Consider the following 17,689-nt stretch of genomic DNA (forward strand, 5'->3'; position numbering starts at 1 on the left):
GAAACAGCCATCTATAGCGAAAGTTCTGATCACGCAATACCTGCACCACTGCCCGGAATTCTCTCCGTTTTTGAATTGTGGTAAATGCCAAGTCCTGGAAGATTTCAATCTTGTTCCCATGCCACTGCAGGGAGCCTTGCTTCCTGGCCGCAGTCATCACCTTTTCCTTCATGGTAAAGTTATGAAAACAAGCAATGATGTCCCGAGCCTGATTATTCCTGGGGGTCCCCAAGGATCTGTGAGCTCTGTCCAGTATGATAGAGGTCTCCTCAGCTGCAGCGGGCTCCGCATTAAGCAAGGTCAGGCAAATATCTTGTATAACTTTCATACAATCTGTATTTTCGTTAATCTCTGGGATGCCCCTAAACCGGAGATTAGATCTTCTCAGCCTGTTTTCCATATCCTCCACTTGCCTTGCTAAGGTGTCTTGCGAGTCTCTCAGTTTCTGTTGTTCTTCACTGAGGGCCTGATTATGTGACTGCTGCTCCTCTAGTCCCTCCTCCACAGTTTCCACGAGGTGATTCAACTCCGAGACCTCTGTTTTGAGCCCGGACATTATAGCCTCCATATCTTTTTTATATTGGGCCATGTCTGCTCGTATGGCCCCAAACCAAGCGGAGAAGTCAGCCCGGGACGGTGCCCCGCCGTCTCCCGACTCCGTGGGCCCCGAAATTGCCTCCTCCTCCGGGTCAGCGAGCAAGGCCGCTCCGTCCGCCATTTTGTCCGCGCTCTCCGAGTCGAGCTCCGCCGCAGCTGCGGCGAAGGAGAAACGTTTGAGGTCCAATTTTTTTTTGTTAGCTGCCATAGCAGCACTAGCAGTTGCCGGTCCTCGGTTTTGGAGGGGAACCGAGGCGCAAGGACGCCGATGGTGCCTGATGATCGGGGCGGGAGGTGAGCCGCCGGGTTTAGCCGTCCGTCCTGCGCGGTGACATCATCCGCTCTCCAGACATGGTTTTAATGGGATACAGCCACCATGGATTTACCCAAGGGAAGTCTTGCCTCACAAATCTGATGCGTTTTTGAAGGGGTGAATAAACATGTTGATAAAGGTGAATCAGTAGATGTGGTGTATTTGGATTTTCAGAAGGTGTTTGACAAAGTCCCTCATGAGAGGCTTCGAAGAAAACTGAAAAGTAATGGGATAGGAGGCAATGTCTTTTAACCAGTTTGCAATCCACAAAAAGACAGGAAACAGAGAGTAGGATTAAATGGTCAATTTTCTCAGTGGAAAAGGGTAAACTGTGGAGTGCCTCAGGGATCTGTACTTGGACCAGTGCTTTTTAATATATTTATAAATGATCTAGAAAGGGGTATGACAAGTGATGTGATCAAATTCGCAGATGACAAAATTATTCAGAATAGTTAGCTAACAAGTGGATTGTGATTAATTATAGGGGGATCTTGCAAGACTGGAAAATTGGGTGTCCATAAGGCACATAAAATATAATGTGGACAAGTTCAAGATTATGCATATAGAGAAAAATGTTACGTTGCACATTAGGAGTTACCACCCATGAAAAAGATTTGGGCATCATAGTTTAAATTACATTGAAATCATCAGTTCAGTGTGCTGTGGTGATCAAAAAAACAAACAGAATGTTAGGAATTATTAGGAAGGAAATAACAAATAAAAGAGGGGGTCATAATGCCTCTGTATCAGTCCATGGTGAGACCATGTGTGCAATTCTGGTTGCTGCAGCTCATAAAAGATATAATTGTACTGGAAAAAGTACAGAGAAGGGTGGCCAAAATGATAAAGGGCATGGAACAACCCCCCTATAAGGAAAGATTAAAGAAGTTAGGGCTGTTCAGCTTGGAAAAGCTGAACAGCCCTACAAAATCATGAAAGAACTTGAACAGGTAAATGTGAATTAGTAATTTACACTCTTTCAGATAATATAAGAACAAGGGGGCACTCCATGATGTTAGCAAGTAGCACATTTAAAACAAATTGGAGAAAATTATTTTTCACTCAATACACAATTAAGCTCTGGAATTCATTGCCAGAGGATGTGGTTACGGCAGTTATTGTAGCTGGGTTTAAAAAAAGGATTGGATAAGTTTTTTTAAGAAGTCTATAAATTGCTATCAATCAATAGGGAATAGCCATTGCTTGTTGCCAGTATTAATAGCATGGGATCTCTTTCATGTTTGGGTACTTGCCAGGTACATGTAACCTGGATTGGCTACTGTTGGAAACAGGATACTCTTACCCAGTATGGCATCTCTTATGTTCTTACGATTCCTTCTCCTACAATGATTAGACTAGAAGTTACTCTGCATTCTATTTTCAGTTATGGAGTGGAGGAGCAACCTAGGGGTTTTCAGGTTCAAATCCTGCTGCCTCTCAGTGACTTTGGGTAAGTCACTTCATTTTCCATTGCCTCGAGTACAAATGTAGGGTCCCATTTATTAAACATTTTCCCTCAGTCACAAAATGGAAGAAAACTTTTAGTTAGATTATGACTATTGGGAACAGGAAGATACCTACTGTATCTGAGTAACTCATCTTGAGCTACCATTGAAAAGGCATGAGAAAGAAAGAAAGAAAAAAAAACCCCAAACATTTGGCTCTGTGTTTCTGGAGCTCATTTCCCTTGGATCTTAGGCAAGAGAAAAACTATGCAAGATTTAGGAAAGGTTTGAAAACTTGCATTTTCTCAATTTCTTATTAGAGGATTGAGTTAAATTTGATTTAGCATTTGGTAGTGTAGCTCCTGTCCGATTTCTACCTAGGCACAAGGACTCACTGGGAGGGTTTGGGGCCTCCCGGGGTCTTCCCGCACAGGCGTAAAAGATCACCTTGTCAAGGCATTTAGGGTTTTCTGGGCCCTTTCTGGTGTTCTTCTGCCCACCAGCCCAATCAGAGCCAGCCACAAACATCACATTCTGCATAAAAGCTGTTCAAAAACACATCTTTATTGGTCTCTGATGGCAGGAACAAAATCCTAGCAGCACAACGATGTCCAATGCACCAAATCAGTTCAGCAAATAAAGTCCAAAGCACAAAAATAAACTCAAAGCACAGACTCTAGCATATAGGATGAATTTAGCACACAAGTCAATGAGTTAACAGTTATGTAAAACATTGCCTGAACACATTCATAACACTGCATAACGAAACAGTGATTTGCAGTTAGTCAGGTTGCATAACAAATGCAAAACAGAGCACGGCTTCTCCCTTCTCAACCATGCCAACAACCACATATTATAAAACTTTTTCATGTATTCCCTATTGGGAAAGTCACAAAGCCTCTGCACCTGGCCAACTACTGCCAGGCACCTCGATTCTGGAGCCACAGCAGTCTCCTGTGACCAAGAAAGCAACAGTAACTGCCACCTTGCAGGCTGGGCAACAGATACTGAACATAACAGCAAAGAACTACTCTTCCTGGACTTGTGCAACATAAGGCCTATAACTCAGGGACGGTGCTAGCTTTTTTTTGCTGCCCTGTGTGAAACAGTACTTGTTGCACACACCCCCCCCCCCGATTCAATCAGTGCTTTCCTGGGCCCCATCAAGTAAAGCCCAGCTCCGTCCTGCAATCTGTCAGGCCAATAGAGTAAAGGTCGCGGGAGAGCGGGCCCTCGCCACTCTGCTGTGCGTGCGATTCAGGGGGGACAAACATGCAAATTAGGGCCCGCGGTAAAAAGAGGCGCTAGGGACACTAGCGCGTCCCTAGCGCCTCTTTTTTGACGGAAGCGGCGGCTGTCAGCGGGTTTGACAGCCGACGCTCAATTTTGCCGGCATCGGTTCTCAAACCCACTGACAGCCATGGGTTTGGAAACCAGATGCCTGCAAAAATCGAGCATCCGGTTTTCAACCCACCAGCCGATTTTAAATTTTTATTTTTTTTAATTATTTTAAACTTTTAGGACCTCCGACTTAATATCGCCATGATATTAAGTTGGAGGGTGTACAGAAAAGCAGTTTTTACTGCTTTTCTGTACACTTCCCCGGTGCTGGCCGAAATTAACACCTACCTTTGGGTAGACGCTAATTTCTGAAAGTAAAACGTGCGGCTTGGCTGCACATTTTACTTACTGAATCGTGCGGGACTAATAGGGCCATCAACATGCATGTTACGGGCACCATTAGTTTCAGGGGGGTTGGACGCGCGTTTTCAACGCGCTATTACCCCTTACTGAATAAGGGGGTAGAGCTAGCGTGTCGAAAACGTGCGTCCAAACGCGGGGTAACAGTGCGCTCCACCTGTACTGTATCGGCCTGTGTATTTTTAAAAAGTGACACAGCACCCCCCCCCCCTTTCCCAGAACCCATAGATAGGGAAGGGTATTAGGTATCCTAGGCAAACCTTACAGCCTAGCACACAGGCTGCCACCCTCCCCCTTTTCCACTCCCTTTACAGACACACACAAATTATGCATTTATAACAAATTTTACATGAAAAAAGACACATTCAAAAGTATAGGTCTTCTGCAGCAAAAATATCACTTACAACATGCATATTATATTTACATGCACTCCTGTGGCGCCAACCAGAAAATTCTGCATAAAAATACACTTGGAGCTCCTATGGAATTCAACTTTTTTTTTTTTTTTTTTTTTTTAATGCATGCTGGGTGTGGGCTTGGCCCTAAGAAAGCCATGAATAAACAGAACTACCATTACAATATAGTAAACTTCCCATACCAAAACAACCCTATCTATGAAAAGGCAACACTGCACATATTACACCAAGCCCTAGATCACCAATAACACTCTTATTAAGAAACCAGGCTGCTATAAATCCCTACCCAGAAATTACATGCTAGCAAAATACCTCACCTCTGTCACATATGCAGACACAGAGAGTCCCTGACAAACACAGAATAAAGAGATCAGAAAGTATCAACAGCAACGTTCTAGAAGAACTGAACTGGAACAGACAACAAGCCAGTCTCTGTATGCAGAGCAACAATGGATAAACAGAGACAGTACCATTCTTCATAAAATATTAAATAATAAAATCAAGAAATATAAATAGTAAAATCATATTCATAAAAATAAATTTCAAACCAGTTAATGAATAGAATATTGAAAATTCCCTAAACACAAATAAAATGTTTCAAAACATCTAATGAACAGAAAACCCCAAAATTAAAAAAATGTTGTTCCCACCCCCCATAAAATTAAATATTTAAAAAGAGTAGAATCATCAAATTAGACCCAATAATTATAACTAATAAGGATTAATAAAATCTCCTGCTCGCCATTCCTGAGATCTGATTTCCAGTCACCGAGTCTGTCGTGGATGGGGGAGGTAGAGCCGCATAAATTTTATCTTCTCTCTTGCACATACGCACAACATTCATTCTCTCACACACTCCTCCTCAGATACATTCAGGCCAATGCAATATCAGTGCGTAAAAACTGTGCATCCAAACCGGGTGGACGTTTTTTTGAACATGCACACATCCACCTGTCCTGGGTGCTTGATGCAATAGGAAAATGAACTGCCATGCTAGAGGGGACGTGCAATGGGTAATTTGTGCGTCCCTAGTTCTCTGTATCGGGAGCCCAGGAGAAGTGGCTGTGCGTCTAGAGCAGCCTGGCCAGAGCTCCCTCCCCACCAACGGCAGGGCTGTTCCTGATTGGTCCTTTTCACTGACACTTGTCAGTGTCAGTGAAAAGGACCAGTGTCACTTAGTGATCCCAATCTCCTCTCACTCCCAGAGAACTTAAATAAACGCACCTTTTTACCCTTAACCTTCAGCATCTGAGTCCTCCCCTCTGAGCAGGAACACATTCACAAAAATGACATTCCCTCTCAGATAGGCCAATCCACCCCATCGGGGTCTGCCATGCGCGGACGTGAGAGCCGCGCTCGGCAGACCACGTGATGTGTCCTGGGCCGGCCTGGGCGGTAAATACCTGGGCCGGTCCGACATCGTGAATCCGCCGCTGGGTAGATTGATTTAAATCACCAGGCTATTTCTTGCATAGGCTCCACTCTATGGAAGGCCTTACCTTATCTCTAACAGGGGACTATTTGGATTTTAATATGCTATGTAAAAATGTGACAATTTACTGCCTCTTAACAGCCCATAATAAAGTCTTAGCAAATGTCTTTTATCCTTTATTCTGAAATTTATATTTGTCATGGTTTTCAAATGAAAGTAGTACAGAAAGTCAATAGACTTAAGACACAAGTGGTTTCAGAAAATGTTATAAGTCAAAACTGATTGTCCCATAAGAACAATGTTATAAATGGGGGGGCTCAGTGGTGGGGAAGACTGCAGGAGTTGCTGCCATCATCCCTGCACTAGTCCCTATCAAGCAAGGAAGCCACTGTTCAAGTGCGCAGACGTCATCACTGTGCCGGGACTTACTTCATGTTGCTTCCAGCGGCACGTGGTGGTGCAAGGTCTGCAGAAGGAGTTACTGGCTGCCATTAGGGGCAGATTGCAGGAAAATATCGGCCTGGGGGATTTTTTTCAAAACTGGCTCATGGGGTATCTGATGCCCTCATGCACTTTCCCCTGCAGCACATGCCAACAACTCCCCAAAGCACGCCAAGCCAACCCTAGAACCTGAGAGAATTGAGCCAAAATATCTGCAAAATAAACTTCATCTTTCCTAAATAATTAAATTGAGCGCATTCTAGACCAGGGGTGAGCAGAGCCGCAGGCCCCCCACCCCCATTCCATCCATGCAGATTGGTTGGGCCTACTCCTGGGGGAATTCTGCACAAAAAAATGTAAAATTCTGTGCACAAAAACTTAAAATTCTGCAAACTTTATATTGGTCAAAATAACACAATTTACATGACAGTCTAAGTAATTACATTTGAAATTAATACAGAAAAAAGTTATTACTTAAAGATACAGAATTTTAAATATTTTGAGCAGAATTTCCCTAGAAATTCACTGTAAGAGTGTCCCTTCCACTCGCTCTCCCCTACTGCCCTGGTCACTTTGCCCTCTCAGGCCCCAACTCCTCCACCTGTCAGTATCTCTCCCCTCCACCTCTAGGCTCAACCCCTTCCCCTCTATTGCCACTCCCAGAGTTTGACCCCGTTCTCAGTACTGCCCCTCACACAGGCTCCCTCTGTCCCTCCCTCTCACACACATGCTCCCTCTCTTTAATACACACACAATCTCACACACACACACTCCTTCACAATTTCCTCATATAGGCTCCCTCTCTCTGAAATCCACACTCAAGCATCCCCCCAGCCCCCCTCTCTTACCTCCCATGCTCTCTCTCACCCTCCCCTCATATAGGCTCCCTCTCTGAAACCCACAAGCATCCCCCCCACTCCCCCTCTTACCAAGCAAGCCCTTCCCCATTCTGCAGCAGACCGCTCTCTTTCCCAATCTCATTCTCTGAGAGACTCGCTGGTTCCACAGCCAGCTGCTTCTCTCAGACAGAAGCCTCCCCAACACAGCATAGGCACTTCCTCCTGGCTTACCCCCTTCCTTCCTGTGCCTGTAGCTTGCCTCCAATTCTCCACAACCTTCCTACCACTTTAGTGCATTCCCATTGACTGAATGTTATACAGTCTGCTGTGCCTACAGAATCCAGGGGAGGGGGGGGGGGGACCAGAAGTGACCCATATTGCTCCCTGGGCTTTATAAAAGAGAAAATGATGCCCTGGCCTAGACTGGGGAGAGCCACTAACCCAAAGTCTCACAGTTCCAGATGGAATCTTGCTTTCTCTTGTGGAGCCAGGGTTGGTGCAAGGATATTAGGTGTCATAGGCAAACCTTACAGCATTTATAGTAACAGATTTTACATGAAAAAGAATATTCAGTATTCTAAGGTAAAAACATCATTTATAACATGTGTATTATTTACAAACATTGCTATGGTACCAACCAGAAAACTCTGCAAAAAACCTGCAGCATTATGATATTGAGATTATTGTAAAGCATGTCAGCCCTCTGAAAGCTTTAAGTAAACTAACTTACAATATAGTAACCCTCCCATAAGAAAACAGCACTAACTGCCAGCACTCAAACAGTAACAACCCAACCTATGAAAAAGCAACACACCAGGCCCTAAAACACCAATACCCCCGATATTAGGAAATCAGAACAAGCCAAGCTTAAGATCCCTAAAAAGAAACTACATGCTAGCAGAATACCTCACCTCAGTCACACATGCAGGACACAGACAAACCCTCACCAAATACAGAATAGAGACAAAATATAACTAGAAACATGCAGACAAAAACTGAATTGGAAACCATAACAAGACAGACTTCATATGCAGTGCAACAATGGAAAAACACCACCATTCCTCAAACAAACAATATCAAGATATATAAACCAACAATCAAAAACCATACTCTTAAAAAGATTTCAAAGCAACCGATGAATAGAATATCCAATGATTGGAAATTAAAAAAAAAAAAGTGTTATATTTTTAATCAAATATTTCAAAACAGCAGACAAACATTCAATAATTAAAACTAAAAAAAAAATTCCCTGCTCTTTATACCCGAGAACTTTAGATTCCAGTCACCCTGAGATTGTCATGGATTAGTCAGGGGTAGGAGGTGTGCACAAACATCCTCCTCTCTCTCGTATATACACACACTCTCTAACATACATGTTCATTCTTACACAAACTCCCTTATATTCTCTCATACATGCTGACTGGCTCACACACTCTGGCTTCCACACATGTTCGCTGACTTGCTCTTGCTTGAGGGGGAGGGCCTCACAATCTTTGTCCTCCCCCCCTCACTGGCTCTCTCACACACAAGCTCTGGAGATTATAGCAAGCCGGACCATATTATGCAGTGCAACAATGGAAAAAACAGAATCATTCCTCATAAAACATTACACAATAAAGTCAAGAAATATAACATCATTCATAATATTACAACCATACTAACTAAAAGAATAAGTGTCAAGCAGGCAATAGCCAATGAACTATCCAGTAATTAAAATGACTCACATTTTTTCTAATATTTCCCAAACACCAAATATTTCAAATAGCAGACAAATGAAATGACACTCAAATTTTTAAAATAGGATTAAAAATTGCCATCTCTCCCTACCTGGGATTTTTTTTTTTTATTTCCTGTCACCCACAATCTTTGTCCTCTCTCCCCCCCCCCCCCCCCCCCACGCATGCTCTCACTCATATATGTTGTGACATACACAGGCTTCTCTCTCTCACACACCCACGCAGTCTCTCATTCTCATATCCACACAGGTTCTCACAGACACACATGCAGGTTCTCTTGCATGTATGCAGTCTTACACATATGCCGGCTCTCTTACTTTCATACCTACACAGTCTCATACATCCACAGGCTCTCTTGCTCTCATACACATGCAGGACCTCACACACATGCAGGCCATCTCATATATACACGCAGGCTCTCTCTCACACACACACAATTATAAACACATACAGCTTTTAGGCCTCCCCCTTTCTTCAGGACTTTGTCTTTGCACACTGTTTATCACTGTTGGAAGGGGAGGAGAAGGAGGCCACTGCTCCTGCTCAGTTGGGGTGAGGGGAAGAAGGCCATGAGGCCTCACAGGTCTCTCTTCTGGCCATGGCCCTGCAGGTTTCTTTTCGAGCCAAAGCAGCCCTTCTTTTCTTTGGCTGAGAAGCTGGAAAAAAAAACCCCCAAACAACCCCCCCCCCCCCCCCCCATGATGGGAGTGACTGGCCCACCGGGAAAATCCCTATCCCCCGATAGTCCAAATCTGCCCTAGTTGCCATAATCTCTGCACTAGTCCCAATCAAGCAAGGAAGCCGCTGTTCCCACCGAGTGCGCCAATGTCATGATTGTGCAGGGACTATTTCAGGCCTCCTCCAGAAGTGCAGCCACCGGCACGCAACGCTTAAGCTGCTCGCCAAAGAGGCATGCCCCGTGGGAATGTTTCTTCATGTACAATAGAATGGGTACAAAACGAAAAGGAAAACTGGTTCTAACCCCCACTGCTTTGACCCCAGTTAGAGGTCCTATGGACAAACGTTTGTTTAGATCTGCCAGTGACTTATTTTATAAAAGTCATACTGTATTAAATTTGTCAAAAATGACATGACAAATTAAGGAATATGAGAAACAAACAGAAAAACTCTTAACAAGTCCACATTACATGGGGAAGCAAACCTTATACAAGCAAACTCAAACTAATACTTAACTGATCGTAACCTCCCCATTAATTACATCACAGAAACTTATCAGCAATAAAAAAGTTTGCAAATGTATTGAATCCAGAACGTTATATTTATATCCCTGATAGGTTATTAAACATTTACAGGGGAATTTTAGGAAAAATGTTGCCCCTAGAGCAGTGGTTCTCAACCTTTCTAATGCCGTGACCCCGCAATACAGTTTCTCATGTTGCGGTGACCCCAAACCAAAAAATAATAAATTTTTCCATGGCCCGGCAAGACGGGGTGGGGGTGGGGCGAGGGCCATATGGGGGCGGGGTTATGGATGGGGTTGGATTTTAGTGCATACTTACTTATTATGACATTTATAAACAGAACCACCATTCCTCATAAAACAATAAAATTAAGAAACATAAAGCATCAGTTATAATAGTAAAACCATACTAATAAAAGAATATTTTAAAATTACTGATAAATAGAATTTCTATTCATTAAAATCATATACATTTTTATAATTTCCCAAACACCAATAAAATATTTCAAAACAGCACATATATCAAATAACACCCAATAATTAAAACTAATAAGGATTTTAAAAAGCCCCTGCTGTCCATACATGGGAGCTCTTGATTTCCAGTCACCCTGATATTGTCGAGGATTAGGAGGTTATCCTCTCTCTCTCACACATACTCTCACATGTCCATTCTCTCTCACACATACACTGTCACATACATACACATTCATGCTCTTATACCCACCATAACCTCTCGCTCTCACAGACACTGACACACTCTCAGACTCTAAGACACTCTCTCCCCTCCACACACACCCCCCCACACTCACACACACTCTTACTCCCCTGGATTTTCTCATACACACTCATGCTCTCACTCTTACTGGCTCCCTCACAATCTCAGAGCCTCTCAGATAAAACTCTATGCAGCAGAAATAATGCTGAATGTTGAGAATTGTGTTATGCAGACTAATCTGGAAAATGCACTAATTTCTACATGAGTCATAATGAATCAGTCCTCAGCTGCAGGCTTCAATTGATTATCCTGGCTCCCTTTAATGTTTGCCAAATACAGTTCATGTGTAACAGCAATCCTAATTCTCCACCAGATCAAGCTGATTTCACATCCCACTTCATACTTTGTCACCTTCAGCTGAGTCAAACAATTAATCTAATTACTGCCACTGCTGCCACGTGGCTATTGGGGAGACACTAATTGCTGCTATTGGCACTGAAGCCCATTCTGCTGCCTCCTTTGTGCAGGCCCCGTGGGTTTCCACTTCCTCCATGCTGATCTCTTACATTGTGAGATCCGCATAGAGAAAGTGCTACTCTTGCACATTCCCAAAGATTACATGTGCCAATCAGTAAAAAGTAATTTATTTATTTTTTTACATCTGCTTCCCTTTCTTATTTTTTTGCCATTTCCTTTTATATTGCCTTTTTTTCTATTTCTTTTCTCTCCACCTGTCTTCTTCCCTCAAACACACAGTCAGGTTCTCATTCTCACATGCATTTCTCTCTCACACACACATACACACACAGGCTCTCACTGTCACATGCTCTCTCTCTCATGCAATCATTCATACACACAGTCTCTCACTGGCACAGGCTGTCTGAGTCTCACACACAGGCTCTCTCACACCCCCACATGCTGCCTTGCTCAAGCACAGGCTCTCACTCTTACAAGCTGTCTCTTTCACACACACAGAGGCTCTCACATGCTGTCTCTGCAAACACACACAGTCTCTCAACTCACTCTCACACACAATCTCTCAACTCATCTCATACTCGCACACACCTCTCTCACCTCTGGGCCTCTTCTTTACGGGTTGCCACAGGATGGGCTCTGCAGCGGCCCTAGTCTTCCCGGCCCCGCTGCTCCTCTTCTGCACGCGGCTGAAGCGCCTCTTCTACCCACGCGGCTGACGCACCTCCTCCTTCCTGCCCGTGCAGCTCCGGCAACATTTGTCTTGCGGGGCAGGGCGGGCAGGAAGGAAGTAGGAGGAGCACCTGCAGTGGCTGATACACCTCCTTCCTGCCTGTGCGGCTCCAGCAACATACTTCACTGCGACGCTCTAGCTTTTTGGGCCATGTCTCTTCCCTTTTGGGGTTGGAGGAGGCAGGTCTCCAGCTTCGTCTCGCCTCCCCGCAGCAGCCGCGGCGCCGCGGACCGGCAAAAACCCCCAACGGCCCGGTACTGGTCCGCGGACCGGTGGTTGGGGACCCTGCTTTAGGCGACCCCTGTGTTTTGGTCGTTCGACCCCCGCCGGGGTCGCGACCCACAGGTTGAGAACCGCTGCCCTAGAGTAAGCCCTTGTTTCAATTGCAAAAAGGACTTCCTTTTTGCTTGCATCTCCCTTGAAACATCAGGGAAGACATGAACTTTTTGACTACAAAAAGGTACTATTTGAAATACTGCTGAAATACAAGTTCTCAATTTCCAGAGAAAATTAAATTAGCAAAGTGGCCTTAGATGTAACAGAATCATCCTGCAGGGAAAAAAAAAAAACCAGGGCTACATATGGAAGCAAACACATCTAAGGCTCCCTCATTATCTCCCAGAGCTCTCTTAAAATTAGGTAAATAATTTGACAAAAGAAATATTTTCAGGCATAAATTGAAGTGTTTCAATAACATTGTTTCAAGAGCTCAGCCACAGAAACCCAATCTAGAGCTAGGAAAATTTAAAAAATTCTCAAGTTTTTAAATTTACATGGTTTTACATTTATTATAATTTATTAAATTGCTTAACACTAAAAGGCCTAAGATGTACAGCAAAACATACATCTCATTCAATTTTCCCAACAGCTCAAATTGATAATGTAAATTCAAATTATCTTTAACTATAGCTGGCCATGCATTTTGCAATGAAGATATTGAGATCTGACAGGATGTTATAGTCCCATGATTGAAAGACGATTGAGTTTCAAGATTTTCCACTCTTACATCTAAGACAGCTTAGCAGCTGTTCCCTCTGGAAAAGAAGGGAGATATATATATATTTTATCTTCTTGCTACAATGGGGAAAAAAGGAAGGAGAAATCCCTTCCTTCAACTCCTGTGTTAGCAGCATCTGCAAAAGGACCCATGAACTTTTACGTTAGAAGATCTCATCCACAAGTGAAAATAAATCTGAGTAATGGGGGTGAGGAGACCTCTTCGAGACTGGCACCTCAAAACCCATCCCCCTACCCCGCCAATGCCATTTATATCAACAGCTCGAGGGCGTAACCTCCATAGGAATCCTTGAACCATCTATATCACTTGGACTTGAATTAGTTGGGCCCATTACTGTTCCTGAGAATGTGAGTACTCCACTTTTGGAAACTAATTTGTCATCAAATGATCTCAGTAAATTTTCTTTAACTAATCCACAGAGTTCAGTGATAGTTGTCCATGTCCCTGTGGTTCCTTACTCATCTGAACACCTAGAACTTGGAACTTCATTGGCTGGAAAACCAGCTATCGCCTTAAAGGATATTTGGAGGATTGTCAAGAGAAAAATCAATAATTCTTTAGTAAAATTGGTAATCTGCTATGTCAGACCCAAATGACTCAAGCAGGGAGATTTTTTAGATAACTGAGTCCCGGGAATCGCATACCGCCTTCATTACGTAATTTAACTCCACCTGGGGAAGGGGTATCTGGATGTGATGTGAGGGAAGAGGTTCTTTTGTCATCTAATGAATTAGCAATTCGCATTCCAGAAATAGTGATCCTGAATCCTGGAGAAGTGGAGATTAGAGACTATGAGGCTAATCAGCCAATCTCCTCTACCAGTTCTCTTTCTAGTGTCATTTTTCCTCCAGATGCCCATGGAGGAAGATCTGCCAGCTCAGTGATGGAACCGGTGGAAATAACTCTTAGAGACATCTACCAGGTTGTTTCGAGAACTGAATAGTCTTGGGTGAACACAGTTTAACGTTTATGTTCTTTTTCTGTGGGAGTCTCCACTAAGTTTTCTGAATTGGAGTCCAGATTGACTAGGAATGAGCAACAACTTTCTGATTTAGCATCTACAGTTTCTACAGTTCAAGCATCTGTGACGTCTATTAAAGATATTGTCTGGCATAGCACCAGAATTCTTTAGTCATGAACAAAAGCTCAGCAACCCAAGGACCCACCATAGGTAAGGCAACCAGGCATCTGAAAGCATGGCTGATCTATCCATCATGTCCTAGACAGCGGCTGTGCCATCACATCTGGTTTTCATGCTGTCAGGACAACCAGGAACAGATACCACCAAAAAAGGAACAAACAAACAAAAAGAAAAAAACCATGCCACAGCATACTCCAAAATACAGACCACAGAGGAAACCAGAAAATCCAAGCTGTGTCTTCAGAAGCTGAATGTCTAAGTCTAGGGAGTGATCACAGATTTTCTACTATATTACTCACAGCACTCAAGAACTAGAGACCATGCTCTAAGCTGTCATCAATAGCATTAGTATAATAGAGCTGGACAAGCTCAGGAGTGAATTGCAGTTGTAGGGGATGTGCAAGATGGCCAGTATTTGATAATATGCCAACACCACCAGAAGCTTTTCTCAGTCAATTCATCTCACCTAAAGAGATGACAGAACTCTAAAAGTCCAACGCCACAGGAGGAACAACAGGTGTTGAAGGAATATGGATCCTGAGATTCCATTCACAGGAAAATTTCAATAATTTCAGCCCTGAGGAACCCAAACAGCTGCAGGATGTAAACCCGGATCTCCTGCATAGCACAGGATGCACTGCCTCTGGGCTAATGGGCCAGCACCAAGCACAGCTTATTCCCTAGTTAGTAAGAGAAGCAACCAAATTATGTTCCAGAACTGTAACCTTATGATACAGGGTGTAAACAGTTTGTTGCTTATCAAGCTGTCACAAGCCGAAGCATTTGCAACCAAAATATCTTTAATATTTTTTTTAAATTAATCAACTAGAGATTACAGTAATGTTCCAGGTATAACATTTAGACCCTATCTTCTCATTTCAGCTGCCAACAGCAGGTGAAACGGAGTTCAGAAGAGGGTACAAAAACGCAGTATTTGCACACATAGAAGTCCTACCTATTGCTGCTGTTTGTTGTCGTGTCTGTGGAAGCCATTGTGACACTTTAGCAAACGGAGGGCGACATCATCTCATCTGAAAAACATGAAATTAATACTAATCCATGAGTAACACACATTATATGCACACGATCAAATGCAATACTCTTTGAAAGGGCACTTTACTAAGCATAACCAGAAATGCACACAGCATTTTGAAGACAAAAAGAAGGGAGAACATTCAACATAATGCTGCATCCAGCAGAATGTCATCATAATTTGACGTGACCTTTCTCCCACAGCAGTACAAAAATAAGGCGGCCATTTTTTTGGGTCTACCTTACAAAAAGAAACATAGAACCATAGAAATGATGGCAGAAAAAGGACCAAATGATTCGCCCAGTCTGCCCAGCAAGCTTATGCCAGTATCTGCTGCACTGTGCAGGTAATCCCCATGCTTAGTTTACCAGACCGTAAAAGTCAGGACCCTCGGATGCTGTTTGAATCCATTTTCTCTTAACCGTTGGCATGAAAGCAGAGAGCAATGTTGGAGTTGCAAAGTATCAGACTTAGGGGGTTATTTTCTATAAGTTTATCGTGTGCGTTAGGGCCTTATCACGTGCAATAGGATGTAAATGACTGGGAGGGGAGGAGTCGGCCACGGCACCAAAACACAACCACTGCCAGCGATAATGTGAGGAACATTCTCGCCAGCAATAGCGTGGCGAATAGCACCACCTTTTACAGTGGTGCTATTTGTGTGAAAGACTGCAGACGGCTGCACTGCGGCCAGAGAAATCGCACCGCCACGGTGCGAACGGCTGCAGCCTTTTACAGGCCCGCCCCCTTTTTCGTGGGATTCAAAGAATGATGATTAAGTGATTAAGGATAGTAAGTGCCACATCAGCAAGTTACCCCTATGTTTATTTGTTCCCCAAACCGTAAAAGTCGGGGCCCTTGTTGTTTGCCATCTGAATCCAATTCCCCATTTCGCACTGCTGTTGAAGCAGAGAGCAATGATGGAGTTGCATGAACGGTATCAAGGCTTATTTGTTAAGGGTAGCAACTGCCACACCAGCAAAATTACCCCCAGTTACCTCCATGCACTCTCTATTTCCTTCCTCTAGCCTTTAGGGATCCACAGTGTTTATCCCATGCCCTTTTGAATTCCTTGACCGTTTTCATCTTCACCACCCTCTCCGCGAAGAAATATTTCCTGACATTTGTTCTGGAGTTGTCCTCGCTGGAGTTTCATTTCATGACCCCTATTTGGGACTTCAAAGATAAGTGTCTCACTTTCATTGCAAATATCCCAAAACTTCTGAGGGTTAATCAACCTCCCCCCTCCCCCCCAAAAAAATACAGACCCAGCTTCCAAGGACGTAACAGTCAGACTTGCCAGCAAGTCGCAGCACTAGGACAGACTTGTTTATTCTCATTAAAATGAGGGTGTGCACATTTATGCTTGCTGTACCCTACCTTGTTTACACCGTTGGTCCAGAAGTTCCCCATAGGGGAGGGTGGGGGAGGGAGGGAGGGAAGGAAAAACAAGGAAATAGTGGAGTATGGGGAGTCAACACTGTAAGTTTGAATTGTGCACTCATCTGTTTGTAATGTTGTTGGATGTTGTACCCCAATAAACAGATTTGGAAAAAAAAAAAAAATAGTCTAGGAAAATGTATTTAAAGTCCGATGAATACTTTGATTATACTAAAAATCGCTCTAATAGAGACCCGCTGGTTTTCTGAGATTTCCACAGTTGCAGTCTCCAAATTCTTGCAGCAGCTTAAGGGTAGATTTAGTAATGAGATAGAAAATCCTTCAGCAAATTTGCTAAATTTTACATATTAAATAAAAATGTATGTTATTTTAGTGAATAAAAATAAAGTAGTTTCACAACCTGTGTGTGTCTCTGGATGATTGTATTCTTTGTGGGAGAAAAGAGAACCTTCATAAATCGATACAGGGAAGGGAGGAGAGGGATTGCAATAATGAGCATGGATTGGGGCGGAATAAACGGAGGGCAGATATGGAAGCAGGAAGGCGGAATCTGGAACTGAGGCAGGAGAGAAAGGAGGAGAAGGTATCCAAGATATATATGAGAGAGAAAGAAAAGAGGGATCTGAAATCAAGGCAGAGGGGATTTCAGAGATGAGGGCAGGAAAGTGTGATTGAAGGAGGAAACGAGAGAAAATAAAAAAAAAGAGAGAAATCTATTAGAGAAGGGAATGGTGGTGCCTCAAGTCACATCCTCTTCCTATGGGAGAGAGCATTGTGCTTTAAAGCACAGAGGAAACTGAAATGCCATGTGGTTCAAAGCATGACTTTAGGTCTGGATGGAAGAGGAAGACCTGGCTTGATGCACCACCGCTTACCTTCTCCTGCCGACCCCAACCAGAAGGGAATTCAAGACAGGGAAGCAGGCTAGATCTTCACGCCTTGGTAGCCACTGCTACAACCTGATCCAAAACTCCTCTGGGATTAGGCAACCCCTAAGCAAGGGCCAGATTGGCAGCCCTGGTCACGGAATCCCATGAAAGCAGGAGCCATGGA

At 43.6% G+C, this 17,689-nt stretch overlaps 1 protein-coding gene across 2 annotated transcripts in view; it reads right to left on the minus strand.

Moving 5' to 3' along the window:
• The window catches only part of AFF1 (AF4/FMR2 family member 1), a 377,818-nt gene that overhangs the window by 335,687 nt on the left and 24,442 nt on the right, over positions 1–17,689 (minus strand). For both annotated transcript variants that reach the window (XM_029599151.1, XM_029599161.1), the window contains exon 2: positions 15,158–15,233. In XM_029599151.1, coding sequence (XP_029455011.1) covers positions 15,158–15,195 — 38 coding nt within the window. In that variant the 5' untranslated portion in view covers positions 15,196–15,233. The remainder of the gene's footprint in view (positions 1–15,157; positions 15,234–17,689) is intronic.

The sequence above is a fragment of the Rhinatrema bivittatum genome, chromosome 1, assembly GCF_901001135.1.
Source record: "Rhinatrema bivittatum chromosome 1, aRhiBiv1.1, whole genome shotgun sequence".
NCBI lineage: Eukaryota > Metazoa > Chordata > Amphibia > Gymnophiona > Rhinatrematidae > Rhinatrema > Rhinatrema bivittatum.